This window comes from Callithrix jacchus, chromosome 1, assembly GCF_049354715.1.
Source record: "Callithrix jacchus isolate 240 chromosome 1, calJac240_pri, whole genome shotgun sequence".
Taxonomy (NCBI): Eukaryota; Metazoa; Chordata; class Mammalia; order Primates; family Cebidae; genus Callithrix; species Callithrix jacchus.
The window spans coordinates 35,685,178-35,704,105 of NC_133502.1; the positions used below are offsets into that span (position 1 = coordinate 35,685,178).

Sequence of the window (18,928 nt, forward strand, 5' to 3'; positions counted from 1 at the left end):
GAACTTCAACAAAATCTAATGTTCTCAATTTGTTGTATAGACAAATGAAATAAGTACAATGTCTGATACAGAGTAAGTAATCAATAAGTGTTATTAGCAAGTACTACTTCATGGTCACATTCAAAAAGAGTAACTTTAAAGATAAACAAAAAAGATAAAAGATTAGTAACATCAAACTCAAAAATGGTATCAGGAAGATACATGTGACAGTGCTGCATTAGTAATGAACTTTCATAATCAGGGCTGGAGTATAAACTAGTACCACTTCTATGGCTGGCAATTTTGCAATAATTATCAAAAATAAAAATGTGCACACCCTATGATCCAGCAATTCCAGTTCTTAAAATATACTGCAGATATATATATATACACACACACATATTATCTCTTATAAAAATGATGTATTAAAGATAATTCATTGCAGCAATGTTAATAACAGCAAAAGACTGGATACAATCTAAATGTCCATCAATAGCAGACTACATTGGGAGATAATTTTCACAAGTCTATCATGTTTCTACATGTCTTCCAGGTAGAGGCATTGGCTGTCTTTTTTTCTGAAAAGGCTTCAGGCATTCAGTGCCACCCTTGAAAGCAGCTGCAGAAGCTGTACACTGCAAAGCCTCAGGGACAGAGCCTCAGGGGCAGAGCTGTCCAAGGCCTGGGAACCTTGAACCAGTATGCCCTGGATGTGAGACATGGAGTTAAAGATTAGCCTGGTGCAGTGGCTCACACCTATAATCCCACACTTTGGAAAGCCAAGCCAGGCAAATCACTTGAGGCTAAGAGTTCAAGACCAGCCTGGCCAACATGGTGAAACTCTGGCACTACTAAAACTACAAATATTAGCTGTGCATGGTGGCACCTGCCTGTAATCACAGCTACTCAGGAGGCTGAGGCATGAGAATTGCTTAAACCCAGAAGACGGGGGTTGCAGTGAGCCTAGATCACACCACTGCACCTAGCCTGGGCGACACAGTGGAGACTTGTCTCAAAAAAAAGATTTTGAAACTCTAAGATTTAATGATTGCCATGCTTGGTTTTGGTCTTCCATGGGGCTTGTAACCCCTTTTGTCGGCCAATTTCTCCCTTTGGAACCAGAATATTTACCCAATGCTTATAGGTCCATTTTATCTTAGAAATAATTAACTGGTTTTTTATTTTATAGGCTCATAGGTGGAAGGGACTTGCCTTGTCTCAGATGAGACTTTGGATTATTGACTTTTGAGTTAATGCTGGAATGAGTTAAGATTCTGGGGACTGCTGGGAAGTCATGATTGTATTTTGAAATGTGAGAAGGACATGAGATCTGGGAGGGGCCAGGGACAGAATGATATGATTTGATCTGTGTCCCCATCCGAATCTCATGTTCAACTGTAATCCTCAATAGTCAGAGGCTTGGCCTGGTAGGAGGTACGTGATTGGATCATGGGGGTAGTTTCTAATGGTTTAACATCATTCCCCTGTTCTCATAATAGTAAGTGAGTGACTGTTTTTTGTGAAATCTGGTTGTTTAAAAGTGTATGGCATGAACCCTCCAATCTCTCTCTTCTTCCTGTAAAATGTGCCTTCCATGCCCTGTAAAATGTGCCTGCTTCCCCTTCACCTTCCGCCACAATTGTAAGTTTCATGAGGCCTCCTCAGAAGCTGCTATGCTTCTTGTACAGCCTGCAGAACTGTGGGTCAATTAAACCTCTTTTCTTATAAATTACTCAGTCTTGGGTATTTCATTACAGCAGGGTGAAAATGGACTAATACCATACATCATCTCAGCTGAGTGTGAATAATTCAATTTTGGGAGACAGTCTGAGAAGCTAGGGCTAGGCTCAAGATCACATAATTAGGAGGGTCAAGGTAGTACTTGAATCCAGGACACTACGTTCTTTCCATACAATCATGGACGGTAGTCTCACTAGGCATACTGCTATCCTGAAATTTAAAAACTTTCAAAACCATTTTATATTATTTATTATTTGGGCACAAAGATTCCTTAAATTGTGCAGTCATGTATCATAGGTAAACTTTATACACTAAATTTAATAACTGGCCATGACTATAATATTTATAAAATTTTATATAATTTCAAATTAGTTCAAGAAATAAGCATTAAAGCACAGTAAGAACAAAAAACTATCAGTGTGATTACAAAAATATATTTCATACTGTGCATTTTAAAACATGTGTCCATGCCAGGCATCGTAGCTCACACCTGCAAATCCCAGTACTCTGGGAGGCCGAGGTGGGCAGATCACTTGAGGTCAGGAGTTTGAGACTAGACTGGCCAACATGGTGAAACCCCATGTCTACTAAAAATAGAAAAAAAATTGGACGGGCATGGTAGCATGTTCCTGTAGTCCCAGCTATTCGGGAAGCTGAGGCAGGAGAACTGTTTCAACTGGGGAAGCCGACATTTGCACTGAGTCGAGACAGCACCTCTGCATTCCAGGCTGGGCGACAGAGTGAGACTCTGCCTCGGTTAAAAAAAATTAAAAAATCAGTACAGAGATTTCATCAAAAGTCTGTTTGCACTGGGTCGAGATAGCACCACTGCATTCCAGCCTGGGCAACAGAGTGAGAATGCCTCGATTTTAAAAAGAAAAAAATGGGTACAGAGATTTTATCAAAAGTCATCATTTAGAAAAAAAAAAATTAATACAAGATCTCACTCTGTCACCCAGGCTGGAGGGCAGTGGCACAATCAAGGCTCACTGCAGTCTTGATGTGGGATCACTACACCCTCAGTCTCTTGGGCTCAAGTGATCCTCCCACTTCAGCCTTCCAAGTAGCTGTAACTACAGGGGCGCACCACCACATCCTCCTGATTTTATTTTTTAAGCAGAAATTAGTTCTCGCTATGTTGCCCAGGCTGGCCTCAAACTCCTGAACTCAAGCAATCTGCCTGCCTCAGCCTCCCAAAGTACTGAGACTACAGGAGTGAGCCACAGCAATATGCCCAAAGATGTCTTTTATAATTTTAACAATGGAAAAAAAACCACACACAAACATTTGAAAATACTCTTAATTGTTCACTAGAGTGGAATGGCCACTACTAAATTTCAATAGCATATTGATTCCAGGGAATTTACTCAACTATTAAATAACAGGAAAATATATATATTAAGATGTTTAAAAAATAAAATGGTATCTAGGCAATAATTTCAACTACATTAAACATTAATTTGAAAATCCTAAAACTGGTAAAGACATTGAAATATTTTAAAATAGCTGTAATAGAACACCTATATTATTTTCTTCTTCCTATTTTGCCACATTGGCTAATACAAAGAAAGCATTCCTTAACTTAATCAACTGTCATTTACTAAAAAACAAAAATGTGCCTGATAATAACTAGGTACTGGGAATGTAAATGCAAGATCTCCGTCCTGGAGTTGCTCAAATTTATCCAGTGCTAGTTCTAATGTCAAAAAACAAGTTACTGCAACAATTTAAAATAAATTACAAAAAAAGAACCCTACCCATTATAAGATTATGAAATGAGCCTACCTCACGAACAAGCCATGTTGTAAACATTTTATAAAATTAATGGTCTGGAATTAGCATTTTTCATATAAATATTAAAAATGAGTTGTCATTTTCAGAAATCTACTTAACCATTCCATCACATAGAGGCAATTCTATACATTAGAAATAGGAAATAGTAAAAAACAGTAGGTTTATTTTTGAGACGGAGTTTCTCTTGTTACCCAGGCTGGAGTGCAATGGCGCCATCTCGGCTCACCACAACCTCCGCCTTCTGGGTTCAGGCAATTCTCCTGCCTCAGCCTCCTGAGTAGCTGGGATTACAGGCACGCACCACCATGCCCAGCTAATTTTTTGTATTTTTAGTAGAGACGGGGTTTCACCATGTTGATCAGGATGGTCTCGATCTCTTGACCTCGTGATCCACCCGCCTCGGCCTCCCAAAGTGCTGGGATTACAGGCTTGAGCCAAAAGTCTCTTGACTATACTGTCCCAATGAGAGTTGATATAGGAAATAAGCTTTCAACTCACCCAGCTGAGACTCGTTTACAACTGAATGTACTCAAATGCTAATTAGATGAGACTTTTCTTCAATTTTTAAATTTTGTTTGTAATTGACAAAAACTGCATATATTTATGATGTGCAACAATGTTTAAAAATGTGTATACATTGTGGAGTGGCTAAATTGAGCTAATTAGCATGTACAGTACCTCACTTATCATTTTTTTGTGTGGCAAGAACGTTTAAAATCTACTTTCCTAGCAATTTTCAAGCATAGACCAGTTTTTTATCTGAATCGGGTATGCAGACTCATATGCAAACATTCATACTTCGCACAAAGAGGGTGCAGAAGCACTGGGTTAGGAAGCACTAGTAAATTTAAAAGATTTTTTAGAAGACCTATGTTAGTCTTTTGTACACAATTCTATTAATACTTTGCTGACTATGAATGTTTCCACAATGCTCCTAAGCTGGGGTTACAGTGACATCAGAAGCAGATGAAAACAGAACTTTTCTTAATGGACATGTTCCAATTCCAGCTGAGAATTACTATTACTTTCTAAAACAGGGTGCAGGAAATGATGACAATGAGGGAATGGAACAGGAACACTTCAGACTTTTCTCTCCAAAAGGGGTAAAATCCTTTCTTCAAAGCACACATAGCAAGACTTAATGCTTCCTAGGTTGCCTTTAGAATTCTATCCTATTGTATGCAAGTTAGGGCAGTAAAGGATCTAAGGTCCATAATACTCTTTAAGGACCTTTGCCATTGTCAAGGTCTCCAGGGAAACATCCCCTGAGAAAAGGAGTTATTAGGACTTTCATAGATAGAGAGGAATCTACTTCTCTGAGAGCTATACATGTGCATTACAAATACATGTGTTCTAAGCAACCTAGAACTGATTTAGACAGAAACTCCCTATTTAGATCGATCCTCCTTCTCTAAGATGTTCCTCTCACAGCAAGAAAAATCCTTATTGACTCAGTTATATTATGCCACTGTGTTGAGACTTACTTTCCTCCTCTGTGAGGGAAAAGGCATGAAAAATAAATTCAGAGTTTTCTGTCTTTACCTTCATAACTGTGTCCAAAGCTATTTATGATGACGTTTAACCCTGTGTGTGCTCGAGGAGGGTAGTGGGAGCAGGCATAAAAACGGTGGTTGCTGATGAAAGAAATACATCCAGGGCACATGCTCATCTCTCAGAGGAGCAGCTCACTGGGCTCCGACCTCATAGCAGCTAGAGGAGAATGCCATACATGGAAGCACATCTCTCTCCCTTGACTCCTTACCTAATTCTAGCTTTCCTGGGTGAATTGATTTTTTCATCTTTTCCCTGAATAAAATGGGATGAATCCAGGGATCTGAAATGACATCTCTCAAGTCTGAAGCAGGAAAAAAAATGCAAAAAATTGTAGCCCTCTTTGCAGCCACACTAAAATGTAAATAATTTCTGCCTCTTACCTGGCTACAGAATAGCAGATGTGTTTCTCACAGACTCTCCATTACTGAGACAGCCATTCCTTTTACCAGAACAAAGAATAATTTACATGTATCTAGAATATGTTATTTTTTAAATGATGAGCAAGCATTCTGTCTTCCTCATCTTCCTTTATTCTATTACTAAGAAAGGAAGATGAAGAAGACAGAATGCTTGATCATTATTCCAAAATTCTAGAGTAGAATATGTTATTTAAAAAAACAGCTGACAAAAATAATTTGAAGGCCTTGTAACATTTCTGTGTTTTTCAGCTACCTTGAGTTCTTTCACAGTCAGTAAACTGACTATGCTAATATAGAAAACATGAATAGAAAAAAAAAGATGATTCGCAATTAAAATAAATAGACCATGGAATTCAAACTTTGTACATGGACAGCATGGAAGTCAATGAACTTGAGGTCCAGGCAAAGAGAAGAACTGTTCAAGTGTTGGTAACCAGAGTGAGTGAGTTAGGATGGGAGGTGAAGGCTAGCACATGAGGTGCCTGAAATCAAAATTTAGGAAGGGATAAGTGAAGAAGATCAACAGAAAAGAGGAAGTCAAGAGTAGAGAAGGTGAATTTAACTAGGAAAATGCCAGTTTCAACAAAAATGACAACACACATAAGCAACAGTAGTAACCTTTCAAGAACACAGGGGCTAGGGATACTGACCCACCCCCATGCAGTAGAAAACTTGAGTATAAAGCTGCCTTCTCCAACACTTTACTACTCACAGCCTACTGTTAACTAGAAGCCTTACTGATAACATAAACAGTCAACACATAAATAAACTAGTATCTACATATATTTTATACATTCATGACATGACTTTTCTTAATTTTTTCTATATTTCTATGCTACACAATTAGTTGCAAGTTTTTTCAAATTGCTGCAGATCTCCAAAATACTTTTCCAATATATTAATTTAAAACAATCTGCATACAAGTAGACCTGTGAAGTTCAAACCCATGATGTTCGGGAAAAAAGTCTACATACGTACTTATACACAGAGCTATTTTTAGCATTACTAATGTACATATCAATTAACAAAAATAATTTTATCGAAAGAAATGATAAAATTTTCTTACTCTTTGAGATGTTTCTGCTGCTGCAGCTGCCATTGCAGCAGCTTTAGCCTTCTCAGCTTCATCGTATGTAGGAAGAGAGGTAGCAACACTATAGGGAGGTGGCACAGGATAAAACTCACTGTAAACTTCTGTATCTGCAGAAAGAATTCAAAAAGAATAACCAGCAAACACTATTTAATTTTGTAGCCATAGCCATAGCTTAATCATTTACAATAGGCCACTAATACATGACTACTATTGCTATTATATAGTACTATGTTATAAGCTATAACATATATAAATTAATATTATAATCGTATATCTTAGTTTAGTCCAAATTTATTATAAAGAGAAGGAATGGATAAATACCATTTAAAGGCTAACACACTAAACAAGAACCTCCAGAATGAGATTCTGAAAAGGAGTGCCAGACAAGAGAAGTAAGAATCTCACAATACATGAGCATCCTATATGTGCTTAATAGTGTGCACAAAGAACATAGTTTACTTGCCCACTATCTCACAGCCAAAAAAGCAAAAAGAAAAGGTCAAGAATCATAACAATAACAAACATTTACATAGTACAACCATTTCATATACCACTTCTATATACATTGATCTTAGCATCTCTGAGGTTCAGAAAAATTAAGTGACTTGCACAATACTAAACATTAAGTGGCAGATACAGGGAGCTCCTGACCGTAAATACTTTGCTCTGATAACATATAAGGGGTAACTTTTTTACACATGTTGATTTCAGCAATCTCTTAAGCAAACTCAGTATTTTCCTTTGCTAAAAGATACAAGTTTTACCTTTTTTCACTCTTGTCCATTTCTCTTCCCATTTTTCCTTTATCCATTTAGTTCTTTAGATTTTCTTTTATGAAGTATTTCGCTCCCAAATTTTTGAAATATAATCTCCAAAAATACATTACAATAGAAGATACAGACTGTTTATTTTAAAAATAAAACCACATCACTGATTACAACTTAAGTAGTAAAGTCAAATGCTACAGGTCAATCAAGTCATTAGACTTATGCTAGAGTCAATGACACGAAAAAAAAGGTAGATTCTAAAAGTAGCATGCACCACGTTGTTTGACATCACTTTTGTATTTTCCTCCATTACAACTACAGTAGTTTCATATAAGGATACCTAGTTTTATATACTTTGCTTTCATGCATTTTGCAAATACTGTTTTTCTTACAAACTGAAGGTTTTTGGCAATTCTGCATTGAACAAGTATATCAGCACCATTTTTCCAAGAGCATGTGCTTACTCTGTGTGTCTGTCATATTTTGGTACTTCTAGCAATATTTCAAATATTTCCAGTACTATTATTATATCTTTTATGGTGATCTGTGGTCAGTGATCATTGATGTCACTATTGTAGTTGTTTTGGGGCACTGCAAAGCATGCCCATAGAACATAAATGTTGTATGTTTTGTCACATGTCTCTCACTCTAATTCAAAAACTTAGAAACAATTAAGCCTAGCAAGGAGGGCATGTCAAAAGCCAAGATACACCAAAAGCCAGACCTCTCACCCCAAACAGCCAAGTTATGAATGCAAAGGAAAAGCTGCTGAAGGAAAATAAAAGTGCTACTACAGTGAACACACAAGTAATAAGAAAAGGAAACTACTTTTTTGCTGATATGTAGGAAATTCTAGTTCCAGTTAGAAGATCAAACCAGCCACAACATTCCCATGTGCCAAAGCCTGGTCCAGAGAAAGGTGCTGACTCTCTTCAATTCTCTGAAGACTGAGAAAAGAGAGGAAGGTACAGAAGAAAAGTTGGAAGCTGGGAGAGGTTGGTTTATGTGGTTTAACCAAAGAAGCCATCTTCATAAAAGTGCAATATGAAGCAGCAAATGCTGACGTAGAAGCCACAGCAAATTATGCAGAAGATCTAGCAAAGATCACTGACAAAGGTGGCTACACTAAACAACAGATTTTCAATGTAGATGACACAGCTTTCAATTGGAAGATGCCTTCTAGGACTTTCAGAGCGAGAGAGGAGTCAATTCCTGGTTTCAAAGCTTTAAAGGGCAGGCTGACTCTCTTGCAAGGAGTTAATTCAGCTGGGAACTTTAAGTTGAATCCAATGCTCTTTTACCATTATGAAGATTACAGAGCGCTTAAGAATTATGCTAAGTCTACTCTGTGCTCTATAAATGGAACAACAAAGCCTGATGACAGCACATCTGTTTACAGCATGGTTTACTGAATATTTTAAGACCACTGTTGAAAGCTCAGAAAAAAAGAAAAAGATGTCAAAATACTACTTCTCAATGACAGTGCACCTGGTCACTCAAGAGCTCTGTAGGATGTACAAGAAGATTAACGTTGTTTTCATGCCTACTAATACAACATCCATTCTGTGGCCCATGGATCAAGAGGTCATTCTGACTTTCAAGTCTTATGATTTTAGAGATACATTTCATAAGGCAATTGCTGCCACAGATAGTGATTTCTCTGATGGATCAGGGCAAAGTAAACTGAAAACCTTCTGGAAAGGATTCACTATTCTAGATGCCATAAAAAACACTCAGGATCGTGAGAGAAGGTCAAAATATCAGCATTAACATGATTTGGAACAAGTTGATTCCAACCCTCACAAATGACTGAGGGGTTCAAGACTTCAGTGGAGAAACAAGAAGTAGAATTAGAAGTGGGGCCTGAAAATGTGACTGAATTTCTGCAACCTCATGGTAAAACCTGAATGAATGAAAAGTTGCTTATGGATGAGCAACAAAAGTGATTTCTTGAGATGGGAGATACTCCTGGTGAAGATGCTGTGAACATTGTTGAAATGACAAAAAAGGATTTAGATTACGTAAGTTTAACTGATAAAGCAGTGGCAGGGTTTGAGAAAACTGACTCCAGTTTTGGAAGAAGTCCTAGTGTGGGTAAAATGCCATAAACAGCACTGCATGCTACAGATAATTCTTTCATAAAACAAGGAGTCAATTGGTGTAGTAAACTTCACTGCTGTCTTATTTTAACAAATTGCCACAGCTGGAGCTGGGCACAGTAGCTTGCACCTGTAATCCCAGCTACTCAGAAAGCTTAGGCAAAAGTATCACTTGAGGCCAGGAGTTTGAGAGCAGCCTGGGCAACATGGGGAGATTCCATTTTTAAAGCCATTAAATTAAAAAAAAAAAAATAGCTGTCCCTGTAGTGCCAGCTACTCAGGATTTTGCTTGAGCCCAGGAGTCCAAGACTACAGTGAGGTATGAGAGTACCACTGGATCCTGTTTCTAAACAAAAACAAAAAAAAAAAAATTGCCATAGCCACTCCAACATTCAGCAACCACCACCCTGATCAGTCAGCAGCCATCATCAACACTGAAGCAAGATCTTCCACCAAGAAAAAGACTACAATTCACTTAAGCTCTGATGACTATTAGCATCTTTTAGCAATAAAGTTTTAAATTAAGATATGTACATTTTTTAAACATAATGCCATTGCACCCTTAAGAGTTTAGTGTAAACATAACTTTTATATACACCAGGAAACCAAAAAATCGTGTGACTCTCTTTACTGAGATATTCGCTTTACTATAGTAGTCTGAAAATGAACTAGCAATATTTCTGAAGTATGCCTGTATTTTTTATTTGTTTACAATTTTCTCTATCAGAATTTCTGGAATTTCTAACCTAAAAACACATTTTACTCTAGCAATACTTCTGCATTTTCATGCATATAAGTTTTAAACAATTTTTAATGCTATCAATAAGAGCTAAAGATCTGAAGTTAGGTCATTTTTCATCTAATCATATGGAATTGGTACTAGCAATATAATACTGAATGTTATCAAACACAAGAGACAAGAGTCAAATTCTTAGAAAAGATTACCAGGATGTAAAAACACAAGTGGTCAAGTAAACAGATTTCCTTAGTTCTGAAAATAGAGTAGAAACAAAATCTAAGTAGAAACACAAATTTTAAGGCAGTAACATTAAAATTTTAAATTTTAAAAACTGTAAGAACACACATTATCCAAGGAGATGTGATCTCTTCTAATAGCAAGAATGTAAATTTTTGAAAGGTTTTAATATTCAAGATAGAAAAAAAAAAGCCCTCCTACTAATAGACGAAAGTTGAGTAGGAAAACTGAATTGCTACAGCTTTTCACTTCTAAATTTTACTTATTTTTCTTCTACCCTTTCAAGACTGTGGTTCGCAACCAGAGGATTTAAAGTCTGGCAAGCTCCAGGTCCAAATTCTCCTCTTAGAAGTTGTGTGACCTCAAGCAAATCACTTAAGCACTATGAAGCTATACTTTCTCATCCATAAAACTGATACAGCAGGGCTGTTACTTGCCATTATGGGATAAAATAGAAGAGTATTCAAGAGGACTCTGTAAAGTGTGAAGCATTATACAAATGTCAGGTATAATTATTTACATTGCTCAGTTCTATAAAAATTAGCCAAAAAGTAATCTAATGGTGACTATAATCTCTGCAAAATCTAGCACAGTCCACATTTTAAATACATTCATGCATCACTTACTGACACGAATATGTTCTGAGACATGTGATAAGCAACTGAGTCTTTGTGGAATATCACAGAGTATACTTATACAAACCTAGAGTATAGAGCCTACTACATAACTAGGCTATATGGCATATAGCCTATTGCTCCCAGACTACAAATTTGTACAGCATGTTACTATACTCAACACTCCAGGCAACCGCAACACAGTGTTAAGTACCTGTATTATATAAATATATCTAAACATAGAAAGAGTACAGTAAAAATATGGTATAAAATATTAAAAAATGGCACACCTGGATAGGGCACCTATAATGAATGGAGCCTATAAGACTGTAAGTTGCTCTGGGTGAGTCAGTGAGTGACAAGTGAACCTGAAGGCCTAGACATGACCATACACTACCAGAGACTTTATAAATACTGTACATCTAAGCTACCCTAGATTTATTTTAAAATATTTTTCTTACTTCAGTAATAAATCTGAGCTTTCTGTACTTTTTTACTTCATAAACTTTTAAATTTAACATTGTGACTCCTTTATAAGAACACTTACCTTAAAACACAAACACACTGTACAGTGTACAAAAATAATTTTTAAATCCTTATTCCACAATCCTTTCTCTATTTTTTAATTTTTTTTTAACTTTTTAAACTTTTTTTTTTTTTGAGACAAGGTCTCACTCAGTCACCCACGCTGGAGTGCAGTGTCACAATCACGGCTCACCTCAGCCTCAACTTCCCAAGCTCAATCAGTTCTCTTACCTCAGCCTCCCAAGTAGCTGGGACTACAGGTGTGCACTGCCACGCCCAACTAATTTTTGTATTTTTTTGTTGACCGGGGGTTTCACCAAGTTGCCCAGGCTGATCTCAAACTTCCACCTCAGGCTGTGATTCTCCCACCTCAGTCTCACAAAACACTGGGATTATAGGCACGTGCCACCATGCTTGGCTAGCTTTTTGTTAAAAACTGCAACTTAAACAAACACATTAGCTTAGGCCTACACCGGGTCAGGATCATCGACATCATTATCTTCCACCTCTGCATCTGTCCCATTGGAAGGTCTTCAGGAGCAATAACACACATGGAGCTGTCATCTCCTGTGATAACCAATGCCTTCTGGAATACTTCCTGAAAGATCTGCCTGAGGCTGTTTTACAGTTAACTTGCTTTTCATAAGTAGAAGAAAAACACTCTAAAATAATAATAGTATAGTAAATATACAAACCAGTAATACAGTCATTACCATTATCAAGTATTATATACTGTACATAATTGTATGTGCTAGAATTGTACACAACTGATAGTGTAGTGGGTTTGTTTACACCAACACTGCCACAAACACATGAGTAATGCAACCTTACGACAGCTACCATGTTTCTAGATGACAGAAATTTTTCAGCACCATTGTATATACAGTCTGTCACTGGTCAAAATGTTGTTATGCAGCATGAGCATACATCTTTAAACAAAGTGAGAAGAACCCAATTGTAACATCTAGGCTAAGTGATTATTTTTAACATATCTTGGAATTTCCTTTACATGGCAATATTCACCTATTTCTTAAATAATGGGGATCACATCATGTATGTCATTTTATATTCTACTTTTTAACTTTGCTATTTCAAAGTAGGTGATACAGTAAAGTCTTCAAAAAATGTAATTTTAATGACTATGCAATATTTGAACATACTATCATTTCAAAATGTATTTAATAATTCCCCTATTTTGAGCATGTGTGATGCTTCCATTTGTAGTTATTAAAATCACTTGCTTTCTTTGCTTCCTCCCTATCTGTGCTCTTTTTAACCCATTATATGCCAGGTTTCTATCTGTAACACTCCAAAGAATCCATTACAGCAAGTCACCACTGTTCTTCAAATAAAATCATAGGACACTGCAATTACAGAGCATGACTGTATACTTTAGAATTAGATACATCTGAATTTGAATTCTGTCTTTACCAATGAGAAGCTATGTGGACACAGGCAAGTTATTTAACATGATTTAGTTTTCTCCTCTGTAAAATGGATCTTATTTTTACAGATGTGATTTATCCAGGACGGCTGGAAAATCAATGAGCTATATACCTAAGAACTTGGAGAAAGGACAGGTATGCAGTAAGCACACAATAGTGCTAGGTATAATCTTTTTAAATTCTTGACCAGCTACTTCTTTTTAAAAAATTCTTTCCTTTCTTGGCTTCTAGAATATTCTTTTCAGAGTCCTCTCCTACCAGCCTAATAGTTCTTCTTTACTTGTATTGTTAGTCTTAAAGGTTCTCCTGTTACCCTTTATCTAACTTCTTTCTCCCGAAGGTCCTTGGATGACTCTATCCTAATGTTTCTCATACCTCTCCAGCTTCTGTTTTGCTGACTCGCTTATGTTCCTCTACTCACTGTTAAATATTGTAGTTTCTCAGCATAGACAACTTCTTCCTCTTCTCTACTCTCTCCCCTGCTATTTTATTCATGGATTAAGAATTTAACTACCAACTATACACAGTTGATCTGCAACATTTATTTCCAGCCCAAACCTCTCCTCTGAATTTCAGGCTTATTTGATATGGGTCTATTTGTTATCACTTGACTACCTATTTGATATCTCCTCTTTAGTTCTCAAAGGCGCCTAAAATTCAACATGGACAAAAAATAACATTTTGATCTTCATCCTAAACCTGTTCCTTTTCAGTAATACTTGGGCATCATTCTTAACCCCTTTTCCCTCATCCTTATCCAATGTCACCAAGGCATTGATTTTTACTTCCTACATATTGCTTGAATCCACATACTCTTCTTCACCACCAGCACCCTAGTTCAAACTACCAGCATCTTCTGTCTGAAATTTTAGCAGTTCCACCTCTTCTCTCCATCTACTAAGAGCATGAAGTTATAGATCTCACTAATATTGCAAATACTTTAACATATTCACAAATCTAAATCCAGAATAGATTAGAACATGACATGAAAAAACATGTATTTCAGAACATGGAGCTGGACTAGCTTAAAGAAATAACATATTTCATTTCATCAAAAATTAAAAGAGAAATGCCATACACAGTAGTTCCACCTTATGCATGGTTTTGCTTTCCACAGTTTCAGTGACCCCATGGTCAACTGCAATCCAGAAATATTCAATAGAAAACTATAGAAAAAAACAACTCATAAGTTTTAAACTGTGCACTGTTCTGAATAACATGATAAATCTCACACCAACCTACTGTGTCCTGCTCAGGATATCAATCATCCCTTTGTCCAGTGTATTTATGCTGTCAACACTACCCACCCATCAGTCATTTAGCAGCTCTAGTTTATCAAATCTACAATTGAAGTACTGCAGTACTTGTATCCAAGTAACTCTATTTTACTTAACAATGGCTGCAAAACACAAGAACAGAGATGCTGGAAATTCAGATATGCCAAGGAGAAGTAGTAAAGTACTTACTTTAAGTGAAAAAGTGAAAGTTCTTGCCTTAATAAAGAACAAAAATTGCAGGCTGAGATTGTTAAGATCTACAGTAAAAAAGATTCTTCTATCTGTGAAATTGTGAAGGAAAAAGAAATTTGTGCTAGTTTTGCTGTCACATCTCAAACTGCTAAAGTTTTGGCCAGAGTATGTGATAAGTGCTTAGTTAAGATGGAAGAGGAATTAAATTCGTAGTTGAAGGACATAAGCAGAAACATGTTCTGATTGATGGCAATGTGTTGCACCAGAAGGCACCGAGCCTATTCGGAGATCTCAGCAAAGAATCTCCTGAAACTAGAGACACTGAGCCATTTACTGCAAATAAATAGTCACACAGATTGAGGATTAGGTTTGGACTGAAAAATATAAAACTACTGGAGAGTCTGTGTCTGCTAATGAAGAAGCTGCAGTCGCATTTCTGGCAGAGCTGAAGAAGCTGATTAAGGAGAAAGGATACCGTCTAAACAAGTTTTCAACTGCAATGAAACTGGGCTTTCTGGGAGAAGCTGCCTCATAGAACTGACATTTATCAAAGTTCAAAGGAGGCATCAAGGCATAAAACATAGAAGGACAGATTAACTTGGGTACTGTGTGGAGACACTGCAGGGCATGTGACAGAGCCAAGCATAGTGTACAAAGTGAAGAATCCATGTGCCCTCAAAGAAAAAATGAAAAATTATCTGCCCAAATTCTGGCAATATAAAGTATGAGTGACAACCATCTTGTTTATGGAATGGTTCCACCAATGCTTCATCCTGAAGTGAAAAACTACTTGAAAGAAGAAAAGCTGAAATTTAAAGTCCTACTAATAATAGACAGTGCATCTGACCATCCTGAATCTGTTTGCTACGAAAATGAAAATGTCAAGGTTTTATTTTGACCTCCAAATATAACCTCACTGCTTCAGCTCCTTGACCAATGCATCATCTGGTCTGTCAAGAACACATACACTTGCCTAGTATTTAATCATATTTGGTCAGCAATTGATACAGACCCTAACATGACATAATACAGTGCTGGAAATCACTAATGCTGATGCGTTAATAAATGAGGACATGCAAGAGTTAGGGTCATCTACAGACAAAGAAGAAGAGGAAGAAGAAAATGAAGCAGAATCAGTAATGTGGCCATTACCAAAATTTGCTGAAGTGTTTCAAATTGTGTAGACATTAAATGTCAAAATTATAGAATGTGATCCTCAATGGAACACAGTATCAAAGACACCCATATGATCACTGAAGCACTACAACCTCTGCAGCAACACTTCAATGAGTTAACAGAAAAGAGACAACAACTTCCAGTTACAACGTTCTTCCAAAAGGTTTTGGCAAAATAACCTTCAACTATCAAGAATCCACACTCATCGACATCATGATGGTTTTGCAGTCCAGGATCACCTAGACAATCCTGTGTCTGACATATCATCAGAAGGTCAATAACAGCCTAACACTACATCACAATGCCTACGTCTAACACTACATCACAATGCCTACATTATTCACCTCACTTCATCTCATCATATAAGCATTTTATCATCTCATATCATCACATTAAGAAGAGTACAACAAGATATTTCAAGAGAGAGAAAGAGGGACTAGGGGGGACTCAAGATGGTGCTGTGAGAACAACCCAGGATTGGAGCTCTCGTTGTGTCCGCGGAGAGGTGAGTCTGAGCTGCATTTCCAGACTGATCTTTGTTGCCCACAGAACGGGGAAATTCCCAAGTGAAGAGGAGACGCGGGACGCCAGGCAGAACCTCCGCCTGGCGAAGCCGGCAGCCGGGGTGGCGGCGGCCGGCCCTGCCCAGCGCTCCCCACAAGGCGCGCTTGTCCGGGTGCCCTGTTGAACCGGCAACCAGAGACGTGAGAGGGCTGGACTTGAGACTGAGCTAGACTTGGACAGTAGGCCAGCCCAGGGGATTGCAGGGACAGAGCGTTAGGGGTGGCCTAGTGGGATGAACAAAACCACGATTTCAAACAAGCCCCGGGCAGATGGCCCAAGACGCTCTGTAGGGGAGGGGCGTCCACCATTACCCAGGCAACCCGCCCCAACTGAGATACACGCCCACTGCTGACGCAGCCTGCCGTTGCCGAGGCAACCCGCTACAACAGAGAGACTCCGCCGCAGGGCGTGGCAGAGAACACAGCAGAACAGCGGAGCCAGGGCGAGCCTCAGGACAGCAGGGCGGAGCCTCGGCAGGCAAACAGTGGCTAGTCTGCGTCCTAGCTGGGCAGGACCTCAATGGACATCCAAAAATAAAGCCCAAACCCCTCAACACAGAGCATTTGAGAAAAAAAAAAAAGGGTTTTTTTAATGAGCTCTGTTGCAGCAGAATCAAACATAGCAGCCTAACAGCCCTGAATGAACAACAGAGCTCACAGCTCAGCAATTAAGCCCCTATAAAGTACAAACTGTCTCCTCAAGCAGCTCCCTGACCCCTCTATATCCAAAAGACTGACATTAGGCAGGCATCATCCTGGGACAAAGATAGCAGAAAAAGAAACTGGTAGCATCCCTCGCTGTGCCACAGCTGCTAGAGGTGCACCCCAGACAAGCAGGGTCTGGAGCGGACCTCAGCACTCGTACAGCGAAGGGGCTAGACTGGTAGAAGGAAAACCAAGCAACAGAAATACTTCATCATCAACATTCAGGGTGTCCACTCAGAGACCCAATTAAAAGTCAGCAACTACGCAGACGACCAGCGGACAAATCCGCAAAGATGGGAAGAAACCAGCGCAAAAAGGAGGAAAACACCCGAAACCAGAACACCTCGCCTCCTAGAAAGGACCAAAACTCCTCCCCAACAAGGGAACAAAGCTGGACGGAGAATGACTGTGACGAAATGACGGAATTAGACTTCAGAAGATGGATAATGAGAAACTTTTGTGAGCTAAAAGATCATGTATTAAATCAATGCAAAGAAACTAAGAACCTTGAAAAAAGATTTGAAAAAAGATTCGAGGAAATGATAATAAGAATGGATAACTTAGAGAGGAATATGAATGAATTAAAGGAGCTGAAAAACACAATACGAGAACTTCGCGAAGCATGCACAAGTTTCAATAGCCGAATTGACCAAGCAGAAGAAAGAATATCTGAAGTCGAAGACCAACTCAATGAAATAAAAGGAGAAACGAAGATTAGAGAAAAAAGCGCAAAAAGGAATGAACAAAGTCTCCAAGAAATGTGGGACTATGTGAAAAGACCTAATCTATGTTTGATAGGTGTACCAGAAGGGGACGAAGAGAATGAATCCAAGCTGGAAAATACTCTTCAGGACATCATCCAGGAAAACTTCCCCCACCTAGCAAGACAGGCCAACACTCAATTGCAGGAAATACAGAGAACACCACAAAGATATTCCGCAAGAAGAGCAAACCCAAGGCACATAATCGTTAGATTCAACAGGGTTGAAATAAAGGAGAGAATACTAAGGGCAGCCAGAGAGAAAGGTCGGGTCACCAACAAAGGGAAGCCGAACAGACTCACAGCAGATCTCTCGGCAGAAACACTACAAGCCAGAAGAGAGTGGGGGCCAATATTCAACATTCTTAAAGAAAAGAACTTTCAACCCAGAATTTCATAGCCAGACAAACTGAGCTTCAGAAGTGAAGGAAAAATAAAAACCTTTGCGAACAAGCAAGTACTCAGAGATTTTGTCACCACCAGGCCTGCTTTACAGGAGCTCCTAAAAGAGGCACTACACATAGAAAGGATCAACCAGTACCAGCCATTCCAAAATCACACTGAACGCTAAAGAGCTTCAACATAATGAAGAATCTACAACAACTAACGGGCAAAACAGCCACTTAGCATCAAAATGGCAGTATCAAATTCACACATAACAATATTAACCCTAAATGTAAATGGACTAAATGCACCAATCAAAAGACACAGACTGGCAAATTGGATAAAAATCCAAAACCCATCAGTGTGCTGTATACAGGAAACCCATCTAACATGCAAGGATACACAAAGGCTCAAAATAAAGGGATGGAGGAAGATTTACCAAGCAAAAGGAAAGCAAAAAAAAGAAGGCGTTGCAATTCTCATCTCTGATAAAATAGACTTTAAAGCAACAAAGATCAAAAGAGACAAAGAAGGCCATTACATAATGGTAAAAGGAACGATACAACAAGAAGAGCTAACGATCCTAAATACATATGGACCCAATGCAGGAGTACCCAGATACATAAGGCAAGTTCTTAACGACTTACAAAAGGACTTAGACTCCCACACAATAATAGTGGGAGACTTTAACACTCCACTGTCAATACTAGACAGATCAACCAGACAGAAAATCAACAAGGATATCCAGGGCTTGAACTCAGACCTGGAGCAAGCAAACCTGATAGACATTTACAGAACTCTCCACCCCAAATCCACAGAATACACATTCTTCTCAGCACCACATCACACCTACTCTAAAATTGACC

At 38.3% G+C, this 18,928-nt stretch overlaps 1 protein-coding gene across 1 annotated transcript in view; it reads right to left on the reverse strand.

Moving 5' to 3' along the window:
- Window positions 1-18,928, reverse strand: part of NDFIP2 (Nedd4 family interacting protein 2) — an 88,597-nt gene that overhangs the window by 19,584 nt on the left and 50,085 nt on the right. Inside the window, exon 3 of the mRNA XM_003731919.6 lies at window positions 6,553-6,686. Within this exon, the coding sequence (XP_003731967.2) occupies window positions 6,553-6,686 (134 nt within the window). The remainder of the gene's footprint in view (window positions 1-6,552; window positions 6,687-18,928) is intronic.